The 22,744-nt window shown below is 54.4% G+C and overlaps 12 protein-coding genes across 12 annotated transcripts; 8 read left to right on the top strand and 4 right to left on the bottom strand.

Annotated features, from left to right (window-relative positions):
* Positions 1–187: 187 nt before the first annotated feature.
* Positions 188–1,102, top strand: AYO21_07930 (hypothetical protein; the record flags this gene model as incomplete). The annotated part of the gene is made up of 1 exon (XM_022657882.1): positions 188–1,102. One exon carries the CDS (start codon positions 188–190, stop codon positions 1,100–1,102), a length of 915 nt encoding a protein of 304 aa, XP_022509776.1.
* A 597-nt stretch (positions 1,103–1,699) lies between these two features.
* Positions 1,700–3,704, top strand: AYO21_07931 (hypothetical protein; the record flags this gene model as incomplete). The annotated part of the gene is made up of 2 exons (XM_022657883.1): positions 1,700–2,016; positions 2,084–3,704. The coding sequence occupies 2 exons, from the start codon at positions 1,700–1,702 to the stop codon at positions 3,702–3,704; spliced, it is 1,938 nt and encodes a 645-aa protein (XP_022509777.1).
* A 238-nt stretch (positions 3,705–3,942) lies between these two features.
* On the bottom strand, positions 3,943–5,571 carry AYO21_07932 (hypothetical protein; the record flags this gene model as incomplete). Its single annotated transcript, XM_022657884.1, has 5 exons — positions 3,943–4,704; positions 4,806–4,933; positions 5,020–5,324; positions 5,379–5,440; positions 5,506–5,571. 5 exons carry the CDS (start codon positions 5,569–5,571, stop codon positions 3,943–3,945), a joined length of 1,323 nt encoding a protein of 440 aa, XP_022509778.1.
* Positions 5,572–5,867: 296 nt separating this feature from the next.
* AYO21_07933 (hypothetical protein) lies at positions 5,868–6,647 on the top strand (the record flags this gene model as incomplete). Its single annotated transcript, XM_022657885.1, has 1 exon — positions 5,868–6,647. The coding sequence occupies one exon, from the start codon at positions 5,868–5,870 to the stop codon at positions 6,645–6,647; it is 780 nt and encodes a 259-aa protein (XP_022509779.1).
* Positions 6,648–6,846: 199 nt separating this feature from the next.
* AYO21_07934 (hypothetical protein) lies at positions 6,847–8,879 on the bottom strand (the record flags this gene model as incomplete). Its single annotated transcript, XM_022657886.1, has 4 exons — positions 6,847–7,856; positions 7,913–8,228; positions 8,325–8,562; positions 8,635–8,879. The coding sequence occupies 4 exons, from the start codon at positions 8,877–8,879 to the stop codon at positions 6,847–6,849; spliced, it is 1,809 nt and encodes a 602-aa protein (XP_022509780.1).
* Positions 8,880–9,656: 777 nt separating this feature from the next.
* Positions 9,657–10,472, bottom strand: AYO21_07935 (hypothetical protein; the record flags this gene model as incomplete). The annotated part of the gene is made up of 1 exon (XM_022657887.1): positions 9,657–10,472. One exon carries the CDS (start codon positions 10,470–10,472, stop codon positions 9,657–9,659), a length of 816 nt encoding a protein of 271 aa, XP_022509781.1.
* A 488-nt stretch (positions 10,473–10,960) lies between these two features.
* Positions 10,961–12,515, top strand: AYO21_07936 (hypothetical protein; the record flags this gene model as incomplete). Its single annotated transcript, XM_022657888.1, has 2 exons — positions 10,961–11,294; positions 11,368–12,515. The coding sequence occupies 2 exons, from the start codon at positions 10,961–10,963 to the stop codon at positions 12,513–12,515; spliced, it is 1,482 nt and encodes a 493-aa protein (XP_022509782.1).
* Positions 12,516–12,686: 171 nt separating this feature from the next.
* AYO21_07937 (hypothetical protein) lies at positions 12,687–14,083 on the bottom strand (the record flags this gene model as incomplete). The annotated part of the gene is made up of 3 exons (XM_022657889.1): positions 12,687–12,755; positions 12,955–13,061; positions 13,168–14,083. 3 exons carry the CDS (start codon positions 14,081–14,083, stop codon positions 12,687–12,689), a joined length of 1,092 nt encoding a protein of 363 aa, XP_022509783.1.
* Positions 14,084–14,521: 438 nt separating this feature from the next.
* Positions 14,522–15,040, top strand: AYO21_07938 (hypothetical protein; the record flags this gene model as incomplete). Its single annotated transcript, XM_022657890.1, has 2 exons — positions 14,522–14,806; positions 14,876–15,040. The coding sequence occupies 2 exons, from the start codon at positions 14,522–14,524 to the stop codon at positions 15,038–15,040; spliced, it is 450 nt and encodes a 149-aa protein (XP_022509784.1).
* Positions 15,041–15,076: 36 nt separating this feature from the next.
* Positions 15,077–15,820, top strand: AYO21_07939 (hypothetical protein; the record flags this gene model as incomplete). The annotated part of the gene is made up of 2 exons (XM_022657891.1): positions 15,077–15,512; positions 15,687–15,820. The coding sequence occupies 2 exons, from the start codon at positions 15,077–15,079 to the stop codon at positions 15,818–15,820; spliced, it is 570 nt and encodes a 189-aa protein (XP_022509785.1).
* A 771-nt stretch (positions 15,821–16,591) lies between these two features.
* Positions 16,592–20,222, top strand: AYO21_07940 (hypothetical protein; the record flags this gene model as incomplete). Its single annotated transcript, XM_022657892.1, has 7 exons — positions 16,592–16,943; positions 17,027–17,266; positions 18,174–18,248; positions 18,303–18,481; positions 18,547–19,385; positions 19,447–19,586; positions 19,645–20,222. 7 exons carry the CDS (start codon positions 16,592–16,594, stop codon positions 20,220–20,222), a joined length of 2,403 nt encoding a protein of 800 aa, XP_022509786.1.
* A 387-nt stretch (positions 20,223–20,609) lies between these two features.
* On the top strand, positions 20,610–22,295 carry AYO21_07941 (hypothetical protein; the record flags this gene model as incomplete). Its single annotated transcript, XM_022657893.1, has 1 exon — positions 20,610–22,295. One exon carries the CDS (start codon positions 20,610–20,612, stop codon positions 22,293–22,295), a length of 1,686 nt encoding a protein of 561 aa, XP_022509787.1.
* Positions 22,296–22,744: the final 449 nt, after the last annotated feature.

Genomic DNA, 22,744 nt, shown 5'->3' on the forward strand with positions numbered 1-22,744 from the left:
AATACTATTTAGTGGGCTTATGTCTAATAAAATCCCCTTGGTAAATTCGCCAACTATATACAACGTACCTATCTATAAAGCGGCAGTCGCGAGGAAGAGGGAACCCTACAACATCACCTGTTGGCCCACCTCGGTGTATAACCACAATTGTCCAAAAAGACATAAGCACAAGAAGGGAACAAGAAAGATGCCATCTCCCGAAGCAGAATCCATTGTCAATCTCTACAAGTTCATCAAGGGCACCCTGGCCAAGACGTCCCAAGGCTCGTTTGATGAGATCCGGTACATGTTTGAGCTCAATCAGATCCTCGCCGCCGAACCTACGGATGTCGTCTACGAAGAAGTTCTCTGTCCTGGCACCGTGCGACCGGCCATATGGTGTAAACCGACCACGGCGAACCCTGGCCATGTCATTCTGTACCTGCACGGAGGAGGGTGCTTTGCCGGGTCACCGCAGAGCCACCGGAAAATGGCTGCTCATCTGGCCAAAGCAGCCGGCGCCCAAGCCTTGTTGACCGACTTCCACCTGGCACCCCAGTTTCGGTTTCCCACACAGATCGAGGATGCAGTGGCCACGTTTAAATGGCTGCTAGGACGCGGTATCGAGGCTCGCAAGATCGTGCTGGCCGGGGACTCGGCTGGGGGAAATCTCGCCATCACCACCACTCTTAAACTGAAGGAAGAGGGTGTCGGTCTTCCCGGGGGTATCGTGGCTATCTCTCCCTGGGTTGACCTGGAGGCCACTGGCGAGTCCCTTGACTCCAACGCTCAGAAGGACGTCTTTGCCAATCGAGGAACCGAGGCGTACTTCAGCCAGCTGTACCTGGACCAGGCCTCACCGAGGCTGCCTCTCGCCAACCCGCTGTACGCAGACTTGACTGGCTTTCCCCCCATCCACGTCTCGGTTGGTGAGTGGGAGGTTCTACTCAGTGACTCGGAGGCGCTCGTCCAACGAGCCAAACAAGCTGGCGTCGACGTCACCCACGAAGTTGGGCCGGAAATGCAGCACGTTTACCAACTCATGGCCGGGAAGGCTCCAGAGGCGGACAAGACGATTACGAACACGGGGAAGTGGCTTCAAGCCAAGGTTTTTTCGCTATAGCTTTTCTCCCTCAGATAAACGTCTACTGGCTCCTTAAAATGGCATATTTCTAGAGACACGCGAGGCTTGAGACATGGAGCGTGAGCGCACATGCGAGCGAGAAAGATGCAGGCAGTATCAGACCACATGGCCCGAGACGAGCACACGTCTAAACTCCGAGTACTGGTTATGAAAATTATGTACGAGAAACCTCGATCATAAAGCGCTCAGAGTTTCCTTAGGCTGGAGCAAAAGGCTTTGCCCGGGGGGCCCCTCCTTCGGAATTGATTTTGAGTGACGCGGAATTCCAGCTTCATCCCACTGTTTACCGAAGTGCGGGACGAACTTTCGCCTCAAGGCTCATGGCTCATGCAATCCCATGCTCCGTTCGACATAATTGGGCGGGCGAATGTATCTCGACACCTAACTGTATATCTCGAGAAGGTCAAATATCTCCGTGCCTTTCTATACCTCGTTTTGGCACCCACCACTTGGCCTAAAGATCAAATATATTATTATAGCTCTCCGACACGCTCTTTTGTTCCCGGGACAAGCAAAAGAAGCTACTCTGCAAAATATAAACAGACACACTCCTTGACTGACCTCCAGACTCCAAGCATGGCCCCCACCGTGGCCAACGGCGAGGTCGATTTTAACCCAGAGGCTCTACAGCAGAAATACAACGCCGAGCGAGACAAGCGCCTGCACAATGGAGGTCCGACTCAGTTCCGGCACAGTCGCCCCAAGGACCTGAACGACATGTTGAAGGATCCGTATGTGTCGCCAGGTTTCAAGCGTGACCCAGTTAAGGCCGTCTATGATGTCCTCATCGTCGGTGCCGGCTACACGGGCATTCAGGTCGCGGCTCGGCTGATTACCAAGGGATACACGAATATTTGCGTCGTCGAGAAGGGCGGTGATGTGGGCGGGACATGGTAAGGTCTCTGCCGACGCGAAGCCGTTGAAAGTGATATTGACGGATTCTTGCGCTGTGTCATATAGGTACTGGAACCGATACCCAGGCATTCAGTGTGACATCGACGCCTACATCTACATGCCGCTCCTGGAGGAAATGGGCACCATCCCGACCCGCAAGTACGTCTCGGGCAAAGAGCTGTACGAGCACGCACAGAACATTGCCAGGAAGTACGGCATCAACGAGCGGTCCTTGTTCCAGACGGAGGTGACGAAAATGACGTGGCTCGACGATGAGCATCTGTGGAAGATCGAGACGGACCGTGACGACGACATCCGGGCCAGATGGGTGTTGCCCGCTCATGGCCCTCTACACACCCCCAAATTCCCAGGCATTCCGGGTATCGACACTTTCCAGGGCAAGAGCTTCCACAGCTGTCGTTGGGACTATAGCTATACTGGCGGCAGCCCCGAAGATCCTAAGCTCGTCGGGCTGAGGGATAAGCGCGTAGGCATCATCGGCACCGGGGCGACGGGGGTTCAGATCGTGCCTCGCGTGGCCGAGTGGGCTAAACACTTGTACGTCTTCCAACGAACGCCTTCGTCTGTGGACGCGCGGAACAACAAGGACACGGACTCCAAGTGGGCGTCGGCTCTCCAACCGGGGTGGCAGCGAGAGCGGATGGAGAACTTCACCACCATCATCAACGGGGGCGCCACGGAGACTGACCTCGTCGACGACGGGTGGACGGACGCGGTGCGATCGACACCGGGGTTCTTCGGCACGGGCAGCGACGACGTGGACAATAACGCCGTCGCCGAGAGACTCAAGCTCGCCGACTTCAAGAAGATGGAGTACATCCGGCGCCGGGTCGAGCAGATCGTGCACGACGCCAGCACGGCCGAGAAGCTGAAACCTTACTACCAGCAGTTCTGCAAGCGACCGTGCTTCCACGACGACTATCTACAGGCCTTCAACCGGGAGAACGTGACGCTAGTGGACACGGACGGTCGGGGCGTGGAGGCCGTCACCCCGAAAGGGATGGTGGTCAACGGCGGCCAGGAGATCGAACTGGACTGCATCATCTACGCGACCGGGTTCGACTTTGGCGGCGACTTTAGCGAGGACAACGGCAAAGTCTTTGGTCGCCACGGCCTCAGTCTGTCGGAGAAATGGTCCGACAAGAACGGCGGGCCCTCGACCTTCCAGGGCTGGGCCATCAACGGGTTCCCCAACATGTTCATTCTGGGCCCGACACAGTCGGCCCCGAACCCGAACTGGACGCACAGCATGATGGAGATGGGCACGCATTTCCTCTACGTCCTGGACGAGTGTAAGCGACGGGGCATCGAGGTTCTCGAGGTCAGCCCCGAGGCCGAGCGGAGCTGGGTCGATCACGTTTTACTCAAGAGCCAGGCCCGCAAGGACTTCCTCATGCAGTGCACCCCCGGTTACTACAACAACGAGGGCGTCGTCGACGAAAAGACGCTGCGCGCGCAGCCTTACGGTGGCGGCGGGCTCGAGTTCAACGCCATCCTGGCCCAGTGGAGGCGGCGGAATGAGCTCGAGGGGTTCCTGATTCAGCCCGAGGGAGAAACCATCATGGAAGCCACGAAGCCTTTGTCCAACGGGCTGAATGGATCGTCCAATGGAGAAGACAAGACGAGCACCGAGGTCGCGCAGAGTCGACCTTTGGAGCTGCTATAGCTATATATTTATATATGTATTTACTTTTTGATGTATTCAACTCGAGACCGCTACATATGACAAGCCACTCACTAAACTATATGATTACTGAAGCGATGAGAGGACCCTTTTAGGCCTTTCCCGAGATGGACAATACGCAACATCACCAAAAAGACCACATAGTGGGCGTAAATCTGAGGGTGGAAATCAAGAAGAAGAAGAAGAGGAAGTAGCTTCCATCATCTATCAATCTATATTGCTAAGGTATCTGTTTAGCCTTGCGCATCCTATCGAAACAGGTACCCCAAATTTCCATGACCTCTGCGCTCTCGGTGAAACCAACCTGTTGCAGTTTTGTCATGTCGACCTGGCGATCAAAGTCGGTCCATTCCAACTGACCTAGTTCAAAAACGGGTTGACGGACCTCCGACTTGGCCACACCGGGACGTAACCCGTGTTCCTTTTCCAGCGCAAGCCACTCGTCGAAATGCTCGTCTATAAAGTCCCTTGGACGGTGTTTCGGTGTCTCAGACACTGGAGGGGTGCCTTTCAAACCGAAATAAGCCGCTATCTGGGGCCACTTCTGCTCCCAGTTGTGCCATTGCGGGTTGCTCCCCGTGTTGAAGGCCTCGCCGTGACCACAGGTCGAGGGATGTAAAGAAGTAAAGATGTTTTGACGCGCAATCATGTCGGCCCCGGCTTCGTTATGTTTGGCGACCCAGCTTCCTGGGTTGCCGGGGAAGGGCACCTCGGAATCTCTGCCGTAGACTTTGACCCAGAGTGACAGGTAGACGCCCATGATCTCGGCCAGGGAGTGGTTGCTGAGGTTGCAGACGAAGCCGATGATCATGTCTGGTCGGGTCTCGTTCCATGTCCATTTCTTACCTTTAGAAAATTCCGTCAGGAAGTCGACCTGGGGGTAGTAGAAGATGTCGTCGGCAAAGGGCTTCTTGAGTCGGGGCAGATTCTCTTTGAGCGGGACCGGGAAGTAGTGGTCTTGACGGAGGTAGTACCCGTATTGCTAGTTTACACAAGTGACCATGAGCTTGTGAGGGAGGAGATATGGGTGGTCGGTTGTGAAGGAAAGTTTCAAGCATGAATGATAGACAGGTTTTCGCTCACCTTGGTGCCAGTCTGCAGGTTAATAAACTCGAGCTTCGGCGCCAGACGGTCCAAGGCGATAGTTGTTCGGGTTAACATGTCCACCGCGTCTTTTAACTCTGCCTGGACATCTGGCTGAGGCTTGAATGCTGACATGATTAAACCCCGTCAATATCAAGACACATATGCACTCGCAAGCCTGACCTCAACAAGGAAAGACAGGACATGATCTCACCATAATAATACACGTGGGTGATAGTGTCAATGTCTGGGATTTTCGACTTGATTGTCGCCTCGAGATGCTCCTGAGTGCCTTTCAAGATGTCAATGCCCGAGACAATCTCGAGTCTCTTGTCCGCGGGCCATTGCGACACCTCCAGGCTCAATGGCCGGTTGGTGAGAGCAACGACTTTGTCGAAGACACCCTTGGCCGGGTAGTCGTGGAGGATCTCATTGACCACTGCCCACCCGGTGATACCAGAGGCGCCGAAGACTAGGGCGCGCTTGCCTTGAGGGTAAGTCATGGCTCTTGGGGGGAAACTGTTGTGTGGTGTTAAGCTATTTGGGCGAGTCACACGGCTGTAAAGGACTTACCACCGGAAATGCTTGGGTATGGGTGTAGGTATTTCTGCTTGAGTAGTCGGCTCTGGTCTGAGCTGTATTGTGTTCCAGCGCCGTACAGGCGAGAATATACCAGACAGGGTCTTTAGGGGGTTGTCACATCTAATTCCTGCTCGGGAAGACCGACTCTATGAAACCCCAATCGGGTAGTGAATTGAGGTGCCATGGTTGATGAGGGTGGAAAGTCTTGGCGGGGCCTACGGAATTGGGTGCGGAATGCGGCTTCTCTCCCACACACAATCCCCTCACTCATTCAACCACTCGGCTCGGAGCACTTGTTGGTGCATTCGGCTATCGATTTTGCCAGAATGTTTGCAGCAGGACAGAAGCGTCTGGGCAAAGTGCAAAGGTACTTGTATACACGCGGTCGAAACAACCGGCTTGGCGGGGTTTGACACTGATCTGATCATCTGAGATACCAGTGTTCGCCAGACCTCTCAATACATCTTCAACGTGGCTCACATGGCTCAATCCACATCGGACGACCGAGTCGCTGCACTGAAGCACCAATTCGAGGCCCAGCGCGGCATCTGGTCTCCAGCCTGGGAATCCGTGGCCAAGCTCAACCCAGCCTACCTCGAAGGCTACCTCAAGATTCAATGGGCGTCGCAGCACCGTCAACGCTTACCGCCCAAGATTCAAGAGTTTTGTTATATCGCTGTGGCTTCGTCCGTGACGCACATTCACTTGCCCGCGGTCGAGGCACACGTGGTCGCCGCATTGAACGTGGGCGCCACGAGCGAAGAGATCTTCGAAGTCCTGGGACTCAGTTACCTCCTGGGCGTGCACACTGTGACACTGGGTTTCCCCATCTTGCAAGAATTGATGGAGGAACTCGGCATCGATGCCGCCGCAACGGACGAGACGCAGCGACAAGAAAAAGAGCAAATTAAAGCCAAGTTCATCGCGACCAGAGGCTTTTGGCCCGAGACCTTTCAGCCCTTGTTGGATCTGGACCCGGAATTCTTCGACCAGTACACCGACTTCTCTTCGTTTTCGTCGCGTTCCAAGGTTCTCGACCCCAAATACCGCGAGATCATCATCACGGCCATTGATGCCGCAACGACACATCTCTACTCGCGGGGGACCAAGATTCACATGCGTAACGCGTTAAAGCTGGGCGCGACGCCCGCCGAGATTCTGGAGATGTTGGAGATTACGAGTTTGATGGGAATTGATGCCGTTTCTAGTTCGGCGCCGTTGTTGTTGGAAAAGGCGAGGGCGCACGTCCGTGGAAATTAGGCGAGTTTTGAGTGGAATGGAAGAATTCAGAGGCACAGAGAGAGACACATTCGCACAGACGACGAGCTGCGTAGCGCTGGCAGATAGTAGAGACATTTACATATCTATTTTCATGTGCTTTCATTGTACACACGCTTCCCAGCCCAAGTGCCCGTATTCAACTATGCAGTTTAAATCTCATAGCTCACTTTCTCCCCATCTACACCCCATCTATCCGTATTCTATCCCGCACTGCCGCTCCCGTATCAGAATCAGCATCATGGTTGACGATAGGCGGCTGATCCACATTAATCAGGTAGTCGGCCGTGTGTTTGTCCTGTTCTTGTAACACGGTCAACCCGTTCCCCAACCAGGACAGGTGATTGCGCTTTGTCTCGGGGCGGTACTCATAGTCAAAGTCCTCCCAGCGCGGGTTCTCGTAGGACTTGACAATGTGAATGGCCGAACCGGGCCAGATGGTCACGATGCGTCCGTTTTCCTTGCCACGTTTCATCCACGACTTGCAGGGCTGTGTGTAGATGGTCTTGGTAAAGTAGGCGTCGGTGTGTTCGACGAACATGCGGATCGCCTCGGGCTTGGGGACCACGGCCTTGATGTATTCGCGTTGAGCCTTTTGGACCGTCTTGATCATATACTCGCACGCGTACTCGATCACGAGTAGAAGTCCGCCCGTCCCGCAGGCGCCGTTGGGCCCGATGAAGCGCATCATGTTGGGCATCTCCGGGGGGAAAATTCCTAGATACGACACTGGGTCATCACGCCAGATGTCGTTGAGGTTGGCGCCGTTCCGGCCAATGATGGGCATAGGCTGTTTTAGCGACGTATCGAATCCGGTGGCACAGATGACCAGGTCAACCTTGCGTTCTTTGCCGTCCACCGTCTCGATCCCGTTCTTGGTAAATCGCTTGATCTTGGTTGAGATAAAGTCCACATTGTCCTCTACGAGGGCCTCTAGGTAGCCTGGTCCGGGCGTCAGACGACGGCACCCGGGCGGCCAGTTCGGCTCAAGGGCTTCCATAATGTGTGGCTTTTTCGCCAACTTGTTCGCCATGGCCTCGCGGTTGATCGTCATGAACTCCTTTTGCACAGGCGAGTCGTGTAATGTGATTAGTGCCGCAGCGTTGACCATCTTTTCGATCTTGGTCCGCCATTCCAAGTAGGCCTGGGGGTCTTTGCGGAATAGCTCCAGTTCTTCGGGAGAATGTTTGACTGTCATGGACACATGATAAGCACCGTCTGGAGATATCAAAGGGTTGATTACTCACAATTGCCTGTCGCTCCTCGAGCTTGGAGCTCTTCACTTCCAAACCCAATTGGGGAGATCCAAGTCTTGCTGCTCATATAATGGTCCACGCGCTTCGCCACAGGCTGGATCTGAGGTAGGATCTGGATCCCCGTCGACCCAGCTCCGATTAAAGCGATGTCAAGGTCTTTCATCGTCTCACTAGTTAGGGTCGGATCCCATCGGGCAGAGTGGACCATTCTGCCCTCAAAGTTCTCGCGTCCTTCGATGTCTGGCCATTTCCAGTTGTTGAGAATGCCAGTGGCGGTGATTAGGAAGTGACACGAATCTTCAAATGACTGTATGTTCCCCGTAATCAGCAAATCAGGAGTTGGTCTTGTCCGCTACCATGATGAATTCCATGGGACGAGGGGTTCACAAGTAAATTAAGTTACCTTTCCTGTCTCGACATCCCTCAGGCTGACGTGCCACTTTCCCTCATCCTCGTCCCAGGTAGCGCCGATCAACTCGGTGTTGAACTTGATGTATTTGTACGCGCCGTATTTGTGGGCGGTTCGCTTGACATATTGCTGGATTTCCCCGCCGGTGCAATAATATTCACTCCACTGCGTATTGCTCTCGAATGAAAATTGATATGCCGCCGACGGTACGTCGCAACGCACGCCTGGATAACTGGGAGGGCCCCGTCAGTGGCTCGGTCAAGATCAAGCCTTCAAATGCCCGTGCCGATCGATTTGAACTCACTTGTTCTCGTACCAAGTCCCCCCCACCTCCGGGTTCTTCTCATAGACGACCAGATCGAGATTGGACACTCGTTGGGGGAATCTGATGGCGGTCAAGACGCCCGAGAACCCGGCACCGATGCATATCACCTTGACAGGCGGGAGGTCGTCAATGCAGTGGTCATACAGCGGCGGTAGGTGTCCCCGAGTATTCGCGTCATCGCTGTTAGACGTGGGAGCCTCCTTTCCTCGATCGTTGGTTGTCATTTTGTCTAAAAGAAAGCAAGGCACTGGTTGTGAATACTGTGGTGGCTCAAACGGTTTGTCCTTTTTCGTCACCCAACTAACATATAGACACAGTCTTTGTCTCTTGACGTCGTACTGACGGCGGCAATGCAAGACCGAGAAACTAAAAATGGGCGGAATGCTTCTCGGCCGGTTCGTCCGAGGTGATAAGTCGCCCCCACCTACTCAAAAGGGTGGGGTGGTGTGTTCTAGGTATGCCCTGTTTTCTAAAATCCCGGGGACAGTTATGCACGGGTGGGGTCTCCGGAAAGCCTCGTCTCGGACAATGGCGCTTTGTCATTGGCTGCGGAATTGTTGTATTTCCGCAGCGGGATGAAGTGGATAACGCCAAGCCCAGGGTGCCCCGGAGGGGACGGCAAACGGTCATGGGACGGAAAAACAAAGTGCAAGCTCTTGGGTACGGTAATGTATGCGTTATGGAGGGTCAGTGTGCCCTGGACAAAGTTCTTTCTTGTACATTCGATCGTAGTGCCGTACAAGGTACAGGCAAACAAGGTCCCTACAACGAACGTCAAGATTTCGTCGCTCTGTGCTCCGCTGCGCTTTCATTCGCACGCGCCTCATCATGGGACGGTCTTTCAGCAGTAATCCCCTCTGATATTATCGTTTGCATCTTCCTGTATGCAATGCAGTGGTCGCCACGGGGTATGCACAGGACTAACATAGAATTTTTCTCTTCCTGTAGCTACTTTCCGGTCATGCAAATTGTATTCCTGTTGAAGTGAACACAAATCAATGTCAACGATCGATTGTCATGCGGCACATGCAGGTCTTCAAGGGGGTATACTGACCACCGTCGCAAATCATACTCTGACCGGTAATGCGGTCTGAGTCCTTGCCAGCCAGGAAGCTGACCAGGCCGGCAATATCCTCCGTTTGTAAATCCACCTGAAGAGCGCTAACTCGGTATGCCGACTTCTCGTACGCCTCGTCTATGTTCGAACTGCCCACGTTCTTACCCAGCTTCTCGGAGAATTGTTTTGACATATTCGTGGGCACTGAACCCGGGCAATATGCATTGGCTGTGATGCCGTGCTTACCCAGTTCCACGGCGCACGTCTGGGTGAAGCCCCGGACAGCCCACTTACTGGTACAGTATGCGGGACACTGGCCGCTAGGACGGAAGCCTGATATCGAACAGGCGGCGATGAGCTTCCCTCCTTTGCCTTGCTTGACCATCTGTCTCGCCGCAGTAGTGTGGCAGAGGAAGACGCCACGCAAGTTGACGGCCATGGTCCTCTCCCATCTTTCTAGACTGATCTCCAGTACCGGCGTCGTGTCGAGGATGCCAGCGTTAGACACCATCACGTTCACCTCGCCAAAGACCTTGACTGTCTCAGCGACCATGGCCTCGACCTGCTCTTGGTTGGACACGTCGACAGGAACGTAGTGAGCTTTTCTTCCCTTGGCTGTGATCTCCTCTACTACTTCCTGTGAAGCGGCCTGTTGCGGTGGAATGTCCGCTATCACGACGTTGAATCCATCATCTGCTAGGCGAAGGGCGATGGCTCGTCCAATACCTGAGGCAGCGCCGGTGACGATGGCAACTGGCATGATGATATGTTGGAAGGAGTGAGGTTGAATAGCCGATTCGGTTTAATTGGGAGTGATCCGTCTGGGTAGAAGCGTCAAGACCGTAGTCAGCCTCAAGGTGACAACACCTGGCCAAGACTGTAAAATAATCAAAGTTGCCCAGGGAAAACGGAATAGTGGTAATAGCCAGTAGAAGCCGGCTCATTGCTTTGTGCGTGACGCATGCCAGCGAATGGGCGAAAGTATCCGAATTTCCGAGACGCAGCGAAGAAGACTATCAGCCCTTTGCCCAACCTTAACTGGGTTGCGACGGATTCCCCAGGCCTGGAATTACTTGTCCGTTTGCACAATCTGGGACCAACAAGTAGGTTGGTAAAACAGCGCTGACAGTTCTTCCGAGAGAGACATGACATCGATGCCGAATCAACTTTCCTGACAGTCAACCATTGCTTCCGCTTCCCAGTTGGGTATCTTCATATAACCAGCGAAAGGAGGTCAGCTCATACACCATGACCGCCTCCCTGCAAAATGGCGCTTCTTACCCGAGCAACATCGAGACGCGGCTGTTCATCAACAACGAGTTTGTCCCTTCTCAGAGTGGCAAGAAGTTTGACGTGGTCAATCCGGCTACAGAAAAAGTGACGGCATCGGTATCTGAAGCCGATGGAGCAGACGTTGACGCCGCCGTGCGAGCAGCAAAGACCGCATTTCCCGCATGGTCGGCGCTGAGTGGGTTTCAACGCGCGGGCTATTTCTACAAGTTGGCCGATCTCGTCGAGAGCAGCAATGATGAATTTGCGAAGCTAGAGGCCGTGAGCATGGGCAAACCGGTGGGAAAGTATAGTATGTCGCATTTGAACACAGTTGTGTGTATGAGGTACATGTTTTTTTTCTTTTTTGACTGACGATCTGGCAGCCGAGGGCACGAACATGGCCCGCTTCATCAGATACATGGCCGGTAAGGCGGCCGATGTCAAGGGAGAATCGTCGCTTCAGACGCCCAACTTTGTCAATTTCACCTTCCGGCAACCCTACGGCGTGTGTGCGGCCATCACCCCGTGGAATGCCCCAGTCACGGAATTGTTCTTCAAGGTCGCCCCCGCGGTGCTAGCAGGGAATACTATCGTGGTTAAATCGTCGGAAAAGGCCCCCTTGACGAGCCTCCTAGTGGCCAAACTATGCCGGGAAGCTGGTATACCCGCCGGGGTGATCAACGTGCTGAGTGGGACGGGTCCGATCTGCGGCGCCGCGATAGCCTCACACATGGAGATTCGAAAGATTTCCTTTACGGGGTCCGCGAGGACGGGAAGAGCCATTAAGAGGGCCGCGCTGGAATCGAATCTGAAGCACGTCACGCTCGAATTGGGCGGCAAAAGTCCCCTCATCATCTTCGAAGACGCGGAGCTCGACAAGGCCGCCAGCGCCGCCGCCTTTTCGATCCTTTACAATTCAGGTCAGGTGTGTATCGCGAGTACCCGGATCTACGTGCACGCGTCTATCCTCGAGCGGTTCTGCCAACTTCTCGTCGCGGCTGTGAGGAAACAGGGTGGCAACCCCTCTGAAGGGAACGACCCGTTGGTGTCCACCACAGTCCGAGGCCCCCAAGCGGACAAGGGCCAATTCGAGAGCATCATGACATACATCGCCGGGTCACGCAAGGCAGGTGATCAGATCCTGGTAGGCGGGGCCCGCGAAGGCGATCGAGGGTTCTACATACAGCCCACCATCATCTTGGAACCCGACGAGCACAGTGCCGTCATGCGGGAGGAGATTTTCGGTCCCGTGGCGTGCGTCCGCAGTTTTCAGACCGAGGAAGAGGTGCTCCGCCTCGCCAACGACACCGAGTACGGTTTGTACGCGAGTGCCTTCACGCGCGACCTGTCGCGGGCCATGCGCATGGCGCGGAGGTTGGAGTCCGGCACCGTTGGCCTCAACTGTACCAGTCCGATGATGACGTTGGATATGCCCTTTGGCGGCATCAAGCAGAGCGGCGAGGGGAGAGAGAACGGCCAGCACGCTCTGGACGATTGGACCGAGCTGAAGACGGTTTATGTCGGGTTGTGAAGGAAAAAACGGGCACGAAAGCGTGGGGATCGATCAATGGATACATATAGAAGGAAGTAGGCAGTGCAAAGATGGTTCAGACTCAGACTCATTCTGCTTTGTAGAAAAAGGTACCCAGGTAATCCCGTATGCTTTATTTACTGTTCTATCACTCTACCTTGACACAGCACTCTACTCCAACTTTGTCATGTCCAGCACGACACGACCTTGAATGCGTCCTGCGTGCATTTCGTCAAAGACCTAGATTTGAAAGTTCACCAATGTCAGTCACTGAGTCAGTGAATCCGTACATAGGACCTCGCATCATATACCCCAGGTGTATTTTGGCTTTCGTGGGCTTCAAGAGTAGAGTCGCCAGAGACGAATACGCCACGAGATCGTAATGGTGATTTACAGAGCAAGACGAAGACAACGATGAGAAAAGGAGAGAGACACTCACCTGAGTCAGGTGGCTCATTGGTCGAACCGTGACCTGGGGATCAATCTGGCCTCGAGAAAGTGGTTTCAGGCATTCGACTGCGTCTTTGCGGTTGCCGATCATGGTGCCTTTCATCCCTCACATTAGCTACACGCTTCCAGTCGAGAGAGAGATGATCGGAAAGTTGAGGGAAACCCTCAAAGACGGGGTCTAATTAGTTGATTTACTACTCACCCTTGATAGTCAACCGGTTCATAATCATATTAGAAGGGACAGCACCCGCTATGGGCAGCGAGGAACCCTCAGGCAAGCCGACACACACGAGCGTACCACCATAGCGAACCAGGTCCAAGGCCTGATCGTACGATTTGGATGACGAGTTGCTTACGAGGATGGCGTGGGCACCGCCACCCGTGAGACTTTTTGCCTCGTCGGCCAGGGCCTTGTCGGCGCCCTCGCCGGTGAATTTCGTGAAGTCGAGAAAGGCATCGGCGCCGATCTTGCGACAAAAGTCCGCCTTGGAAGGGTGATCGATGGCCAGGACATGCAGGCCCATTGTCTTTGCGTACTGTGTCGCCAGCGAACCCAGGCCGCCACCACCTCCTGAGATGGCGACCCATTGGCCTGGACTCAGCTCGGCCCGCTGTAGGGCGACATAGACCGTGATGCCACCGCAAAGTAGAGGGGCGGCTTTGGCCGAGTCGACGCCATCCGGGATGGGCGTGGCGTATTGGGCGTTCGTGACAAGGTATTGCTGAAAGGTGCCTGGGTGACCCAGACCCGAGACTTTACGGAGCGTGCATTTGCTCTCGTAGCCGTACAGGCACATCTCGCAGGTCAGGCAGGATGAGGCGATCCATTTGATGCCCACGCGTTCGCCCAGTTGTCGTGCCGTGACCCCCGGCCCCAGCTTGACCACGACGCCGACGCCCTCGTGGCCGCCAACCTGGCCTTCGGGTAGACGGACATGGCCCAGTGTCTGTGTGGCCAGCGAGTAGTCCGTGTGGCAGACACCAGAATGTGTGATGCGGACTAGGATTTCGCCGTCCTGCGGCTCTGGCACGTCGACGTCGATGATCTCGGTGGCTGTCGTGCCGGGGTTGGAGTATATGATGGCCTTGGCCTTTTTGGGCACCGTGAAATCGGACATGGTGAGATGAGGCGACCCTGAAGAGGGGATGAGAGTGAGTATATGGTATGTATATGGGTTGGGCCAGCAAGTGAGGCTTTTTGCTTGTGGACAGGACCTGTTCAAGCTCGCCAAGTGTAAAATAGAATCTCCCACTGTCTCTCACTATACGGAAAGGTGATCGAACCCTAACAATTAGGTGCCTAGGGTAGGGAAGGGGACCTGGAGCAAGCACCACCCAATGGCGGAGTAAATGGTGGAGAGCGATAATCAATTCCGTTCTATAGAGCCACACACGAAATTCCGGCACACACGAACCCGAGAAATGGCAAGGGCCCGGCTACCCCCTCAGGGCATCCGAGCTCCATATGCAGATCACCCACGTTGATACGAGAATATGTACCTACCGAGTAAAGGTTTTCACGAGTCAAGATAATATTCCTACTTGTGGTAAACAATATGACGAGACCTGCATTTGAACATCTCCCTTTGCGTAAAGGCGACCCGCCCTTCTCCGCCTGGTCCCTGTACGGGCCGGACGACCAGTTGGGCACACTGAACATATTGACGCCAGACGTGGTGACAGCCGCGGCCAAAGAGATCACCACGGGTGTACGCATAGGTCTCGATGCCCCCGTGGACTATCTTGCCCGGCCTCCGCACGACAGGAAACCCTTGACACACACCGTCATCCACAAGGCTCCTCGAGCTGTGCACGACGACTTGCTCGACTTCAACACTCAGGTGGGTTATTTTAAGACCTTTTCACTACTGACAGCGACGCGTCCTCTCGCTGATGGACTACCGTCACAGATATCGAGCCAGTGGGATGGATTCCGCCATTTCGGGTATCAAAGCCTGGGGCTGTTTTACAATGGTGCCAAAGTGTCGCAGTTGTCGGGGCCTGAAGCGACGGCGAATCTAGGAATGCACGGTATCACCACCTCTGTCACTCCGCATACTCCTCAACCTGCATGAACGGGTCGATGGATACAGGACCTGGGTGTTTCTAACATGAGACATCAAGCATGGTGTGCCCAGGGCATCGTCGGCCGCGGCGTCCTCCTAGACTACCTCCACTGGTCCGACTCCCAGGGTCAAACGTACGACAAACTCGGCGACCACGCCATCACGGTCGAAGAACTCAAAGCCGTGGCTGAGTCACAGGGGGTCACCTTCAAAAAGGGCGACATTCTGCTCGTCCGCACAGGGTTCCACGCGGGTTACGAGACCTTGAGCGCCGAAGAGAAAATCAGCTGGAGTCATCAACACCCGACACGCCACGTCGGGGTCGAGACGTCGAGGAGCATGGCGAAATGGCTCTGGGATTCCCAATTCAGCGCCTGTACCTCGGACGCCCCGGCCTTTGAAGCCATTCCGAAGCGGTCCACGGGGATTGACGATTTGTTCTTGCACGAGATTCTTTTGAGTGGTTGGGGGATGCCAATTGGTGAGTCCAGACTTCACCAACTTTGTGTCTGTATGATAGACGATACGAAACACCACGTCCAGAGAAGTCGAGGGTTCATATCAAAGGAGAAACACCAGCCAATGATGATCCTGATGATGATGATGATGTGAACAGGGAACGAATGCCAGTGTCAATTTGCTAATTTCTGGATAGGTGAAATGTGGAATCTGGAACAGCTCAGCCGACACTGCCACCAGACGAAACGATACACGTTCTTCCTGACCAGTATGCCACTGCACGTTGTCGGTGCAGTCGGTAGCCCCTCTAACGCAGTGGCTATTTTTTGAACTGATGTATACCCAATTGTAGGGCATCCTTTGGTTTCTCTTGTGTTGTCAGCAATTGACGAATTATGCAGAGGACGAACATCCAACGTTGATAAGAACGCAATGAATGGTTCGTTCAAGCAAATATCGGGGTAGGGAAAAGTTATCCACTAGACCCCGAATCGGGATGCCAAATTCTCGAGGCTCTTTGTTGGTGTTGAAGATTCACCCGAGGATCTCTCGCAATGATTGCCTCACAGACGCCGGCTGATGAAACGGCTATCTGAGAGGCGCTGGTTGAGGGATCCGTGTGGCAGGAATCACGAGAGACCTTCCCTGACCACTGCTGTTTGTATATAAACAACCAGGCACCGCCTGAGGCTAGGCATAGACAGACCTATTCATAATCTTGAACAATTTGGGGGCAAGCAGTAGGAGAGGCCAGCCAAACGACCCTAGACGAGTGCCATTGGTACCTTGATATCAAAACTTAGGTAAGCTCCCAGAACCAATCGTAGCGAGTAACAAGTGGTGACCCGGCGGAATATGAGGGTTACCCACTAACCGGAAATATCGTCATTGGAATTGGTGAGTTCCTTGCCTACCCGGGATTGAGGGCACCTCCCAAGTTAAAGGTGAAGTAGCACTGGCGCGGGGTGCAAGGCTCCAAACCAAGTCGACGGACCACAAGGAATAGAGTCCATTCACTGAGCACTCTTATAAGTTTGTCCGGCCTTGATCTTGTTTGAACCTTATCCGAGAGGCATACGAAAACATTGGCTGTCGTACAAAATGGATGGCAAAGTGATCGCTATTACCGGTGGATCGAGTGGTATTGGCAAGGCGACTGCCAGAATCCTGGCGTCAAGAGGCGCCAAACTCAGCATCGCCGACTGGAATGCCACCTCGTTGGCTCAGTTGTCGGCCGAGTTCTCCTCCCAGTACCCCGACTTCCTTTACACGCAACTGGACGTCACCCAGCGTGCGAAAGTGGACGACTGGATCGCACAGACGGTCCAGCACTTCGGACGTTTAGACGGCGCCGCTAATTGTGCAGGCGTGACCGGCCGTACGAACGACCGGATGCCCTTGACAGAGGTCGATGATGAACATTGGGATGTTGCCATTGGCGTGAACCTCACTGGTATGACGATCTTTACAACGCCCCCCCTCCCCCTCCCTGTGACCCCAGAGGTATTCGAGCTCTGAATGACATACGTGGACAAGGCACAATGGCTTGTCTCCGAGCGCAGTTGCGAGCTATTGTCGATGGAGGTAGTATTGTCTCGATTGCCTCCGTGGCTGGTCTGGAGGGCATCGCAGGGATCTCACCGTATTGTGCGGCAAAGCATGGCATTATCGGCTTGACGCGGTCGGCAGCCAAGGAGGTTGCGCAGCGTCAGATTCGTGTCAACGCCGTGGCTCCAGGCACCATCAATACGCCTCTGTATCAAGACTCGATGAACGGTATAGCCGTGCCGCCTTCATGTCCTATGGGACGCGTGGCCGAGCCGCAAGAAGTGGCGGCGATACTCACATGGCTGTTGGGACCGGAAAGCACATTCGTGACAGGGTCGGTGTACACGGTGGATGGCGGCTGGCATTGTTGATTTTCACAAGATTAGGTCTATGTGGCTCAACTGAAACAGTCACATTAGCAAGATAAGAACAATCTTGGAGAAATGATGCATTCATCATCAAGAAATTGCCTCGGTGGATTTGCGTGATGATGCCCGCCGACGATAATGCAGACTCTGGCGATATCTTGAGATGTTCTCGTGCGATACATGGCATCCTCGTATCAGTCATCGAGTATTCGTCGTCTTGATGTGTCGCTATCCCCTTGCTGTCTGGCATAAAACTGTGTGTTCTGAGTAGTATGATTTGATCATAGGACGGAATTGACACACGGAAAAGGAAAATATACATAGCAACGTGATTGTCGGGGTGACTAACAGAGTTTGCGAGGGCCAGGCCCTCAGAGCTATCGGCGCTAGTACGATGTACTCGGTATAATTACCTCCTGTAATTCCTTGATTAGGTAGTAACTCGTCTGCTCGTATATAGTCGACTAGTCCTGGAGTTGCTCCATTGAGTCCCGATCAATACTCATCCGCAACCTGAACCTGATACTCCCGCCACGGGCAACTTTTGAGATCGTGGATCCAATTTTTCAAAGCTAGTGAGTGAGCGAGTGAGTGGCTGAGAATGGCGGGATCGACATCGAGATGGTCTGCCCGAGGCACGCGGCCAGTCAGGGTCGCCAATTGTTCTGGTGGAAGAAGTCAGTGTCTCTGTCCCTGTCTTACTGGCGTTTGAATCCGATACTCTCTCTGCAACCATACTCGACTTTTCTGACTTGACGAACTTCAAGATGACCCTGGCTACCAGATGCGGCGCCAAGCGGAACAAGGGGATGTGGATTTCATCACGGGAGACTACCTTGCGGGTACGCGAAAGCTGTTCAGCACCGGTATCCCTCGCTCGTACTGAACCAATACAGAGGTGAGCTTGGCGGAAAATGCCGAGGCAATGCGCGCCGGACAGCACGATGGCTGGTTCTCTACATGCTGGGATGGCATCGAGCAGAGTCTAGACATCGTCGCGGAGAAGAACATCAAGATCATCGTCAATGGAGGAGGGTTGAATCCTCGTGGTCTCGCGGAAAAGGTCCAGCGGCTGGTAAGGACAACTTCGCCGACTGCCACATCTACATTACACTGCTGCTGATGGTTACGATGTTGCAGGTCGGCGAGAAAGGATACCTCATCAACGTTGCGTTCGTGTCTGGTGATGACGTGTTGCCTGAAATCAAGAATCAGCTTCAACAGACAGGAGAGTTACCACCACATCTCGACTCCGAGAACACCGAAGTCCGCCTCGATGAACGGACGCTGACGTTTCGAGACATGAACCGTAAGCCGCTCGTCGCTGCAAACGCTTACCTAGGTGCTCGAGCCATCCTCGCGGCCCTCGACGTTGGAGCGGATATCATTATTTGCGGCCGTGTGGCCGATGCGTCCCCAGTCATCGCCGCGGCGTGGTGGTGGCATGGTTGGCGAGCGACCGACTATGACCAGCTGGCCGGGGCACTACTTGCTGGCCACCTCATCGAGTGTTCCGGATACGTGACGGGGGGCAACTTCTCGGGATTCGACGCCTTTGACCTGGACCTGCTGGTCGACATCCCATTTGGAATCGCCGAGATCGCCAAGGACGGCAGCTGCGTGACCACTATGCATGACACGGGAAAAGGGGTGATCAATGTCGACGTAGTTCGTTGTCAACTACTGTACGAGCTGCAGGGCGCGATCTATCTCAACAGCGACGTTTCGGCTGACCTTACGAATGTGAAACTAGAGCAGGATGGGAAAAACCGCGTCCGTGTCACCGGCGTCAGGGGTAGTCCACCACCAGCCACGACAAAACTGGGTATCTTCTACCGTGGTGGGTATCAGTGTCAACTGCTGCTCAATGCCACAGGCTACAATACGGCACTCAAGTGGAAATTGCTAGAGAAACAGGTCAAGTACGTCCTCAAGCAGAAAGGAAAGCTGGAGGACTTTGACGTGATCGACTTTCAAGTGTGAGTTATATCACCCTATTCCCTGACTCGTTGATCCAGTAGTGACAGCGGGATTATGCAGCGTCGGAACACCTCAAGCAAACCCGCGCACTCAACTGAATAGTACCACATACTGTCGCATATTCGCTCAGGCAAGCGATGAGGCCACAGTGGCGTGCCTTCGAGCCGCGTGGGCTGAATTCGTTATGCAACATTTCTCTGGTTAGTCCGTCCATAATGTGCTTCCACACCAAAGAACTAATTCTTGACGGTGATACAGGTCTTCATTACGCTCTAGATTTCCGTAGCGCAGCTCCAATGCGCTACATCGCATATTATCCAGCGTTGTATCCACAGAATTCTCTCAAGGAGTTTGCCCATATCTTGAAACCCGACGGCTCGATTGGCCAAACTCTACCTGCGGGCCATCCACCCCAGTATGAAGCCATCGAGAAGAGAACAAACTTCGACACGGAACCAACGTTTGTCCCCTCGAGAACCGAGACCAAAGTTGTCCGTCTAGGCGACGTGGCCCTCGGCCGATCCGGCGACAAGGGCGCCAACATCAACTTTGGCATTTTCCCCAGGGCGTCCAAGATCTGGCCTTGGTTCCAGGGCTTCATGTCTCGGGCCCGTCTACGAGAATTGATCGGCGACGACTGGCGGGACAGATATTTCATCGAGAGAATGGAGTTCCCGGGCATCCAGTCGGTGCATTTTGTGGTTTATGGCATTCTGGATCGCGGTTCGAGCAGCACCGTCGCCTTGGACAATCTGGGTAAAGGCTTCGCAGACTTTATCCGGGATAAATGGGTGGAAGTTCCCGTGGAGATTTTGGACCAGTTATCATCATCATGATAGAAGCTATAAAAAAAAACCATCTGTAAAGCTCTCTTGGGCTTTTTGTTGGACGGGGCTTTCAACACGTCCTGGAACCACCGGGAAAAGCTCATCATACGCGGAGTTATGGTGGCTGCAGGAGCGGAAACCACATTTGTACCGATACCACCACCCCAAACACCACCACCGCTTCCCCCTTTTCCGATCGGATGGCTGAATTCCGCATACGGCCAAGGTGTTTTACATGTTGATAAGACACAGATGTACACATACATAAAAACAAGCTGCACATTGATAGATTTACATATCCCAGAGTCTGTCGACGTCGATCCTTGTTTAGATTAATAAAGCCAAGGTGAATAGTCGACGTCATTATTTACTTTTGTGGCCCCTCAGCCCTTCACCATGACGTCGCAGTCGAGCAGCGCCGACGTCGACGGCAGATGGGACGAAGAATACGACATCATCTGTGTAGGGTCGGGCATCGGCGGCCTCTCGGGGGCCATTACGGCCGCGAGCAAAGGCTTGAAGACGCTGGTGGTGGAAAAGACGTCGCAGTTTGGCGGCGTGACGGCCCTCTCAGGAGGGCAGATATGGTCTCCGGCCAACAAGTATCAACTGGCCCGCGGGATCGAGGACTCTTTGGAAGACGGGATCCGATACATCGAGTCGCTCGCAGACGGCTGGGCAAACGACCGCATGACGAGGAACCTCTTCCACGCCGCGAACGAGGCATTTGATTTCTTGGAGGAAAAGGGCGTCAGGTTTCGCATGATCCCCAATCTGCCGGACTACTACTACCCGGACCTTCAGCCCTTCGCGAAGAGAGATGGGCGGTACATCGACGCCGAGCCGTTTGATCTGCGTCGTTTGGGTGACGATTACAGGCACAAACTCCGCCACAAGGCCTGGTCGAGCCCAGAGATGGCTGGGATCACCGGTCGACCCGAGGCTCAGCGACAGGACTTTGTGTACACCGGGGAAGCACTGGCCGGGTATCTCTTGCAAGCGGCCCTGGAGGCTGGAGCGACGTGTCGGACGAACAGTCCTGCCACGCGACTGATCAGAGGCGAGCCGGAGGCCGGGACGAGTCCTCGAGTCACAGGTGTGGTGGTCAAAGGTCTTGATGGTGGTGGCCGAGAACAACGCATCCGGGCGAGACTCGGTGTCCTCCTGGCCGTCGGTGGCTACGATTACAACTCTGCCCTTGTGCATCGATACGAGGGCCGCTTTGAACCTCACGGTACGCTCGTCTTCCCCGGAATTGACGGGGACCATCTCGCCATGGGGGCTGACGCTGGTGCCGCGATCGCGACGCTGCCACCTTCACGAAGTATCGTTCAGAGAGCAGTGCGCACGGGAATCCGGCGTGATGAGGACTTATCGTCGCCAGCGTTGGACAACGAGATCCTCGCCATGTACTGGCCCGTAGGACCGCATGAGATCGTGGTGAACCGCGCAGGGAAACGATTCGCCGACGAGACCTTCTACCCCGAACTACATGCGAGTTTACACGTTCTCGACCCAGTGCGACATGTCCATCCTCACTGGCCGACGTGGCTTGTTATGGACGATAACTACTGGAGCTCACCGATGCGGAGACAGCAACCTGGGCCACCCAAAGAACAATGTCATGTGGCCGATACGCTTGACGAGCTGGCGACCAAGGCGGGGATCGACCCTCGAGGCCTCAAGAGCACAGTGGACCGTTACAACGACATGTGCAGACAAGGGCGCGACGATGACTTCCACCGCGGTGAAAGACCCTGGGTGACGTCCAGCCTAGCCTTCGCTCCTCTAGGAACTTCACCCTTGGGTCCCATCGAACAGGCTCCCTTTTACGCCACGAAACTCATCCAGGCATTTTTGGGCGTCGGCGCCGCGGGGCTCGAAATCAACCAGCACGCCCAGGTCGTCAGGCAGGACGGCCGACCCATCCCGGGTCTCTATGCCGCAGGGAACTCGGCGGCGCGGACAGACTTGGGCATGATGTTGCAGAGCGGCGTCACGAATCTCCGCGGCATGGTCTATGGGTTCTTGGCCGCGAAGCATATGGCTGATAACGGGTGTCGGAGTCGGAGTCGGCTATGAGACCGTGGAGGCGGAGACGGAAAAAGGAAAACGGGACCGGGTCGAAGCATCAATCCGGGAGGTCCGAGTATTCTTCAGTGAACGGAACCCAGGGCATCTCGATTGGTGAGCGTGTTTCACTTTCCAGGGAACCAGAGACAGTCGCATTGACGGAATTCGGAATTGGTATGGCATCGAGCTAAAAACAAATATCGATGCTCCGTATTGTCACGAGCATGCATGATACACCGTTAGACGGGTGGTGAGCGTCACGGTGGAAGGAAAATGGACCGATGATTTCTGGACTTGTGTAGAGAATAATGTGATTATACATGGAAAGTGTGTGTCTGTGTGTACATGTTTCCATACAACCACGAAGCCTACCAGGAGACAAGAATGAACGCACCCCAGATCAACCAGGCCTATGCCGCACCACCTCTCGAGGAGAGCCGAGGGAGGACCGCCCATAT

The sequence above is a fragment of the Fonsecaea monophora genome (genome assembly GCF_001642475.1).
Source record: "Fonsecaea monophora strain CBS 269.37 chromosome Unknown Scaff65, whole genome shotgun sequence".
NCBI classification, from domain to species: domain Eukaryota; kingdom Fungi; phylum Ascomycota; class Eurotiomycetes; order Chaetothyriales; family Herpotrichiellaceae; genus Fonsecaea; species Fonsecaea monophora.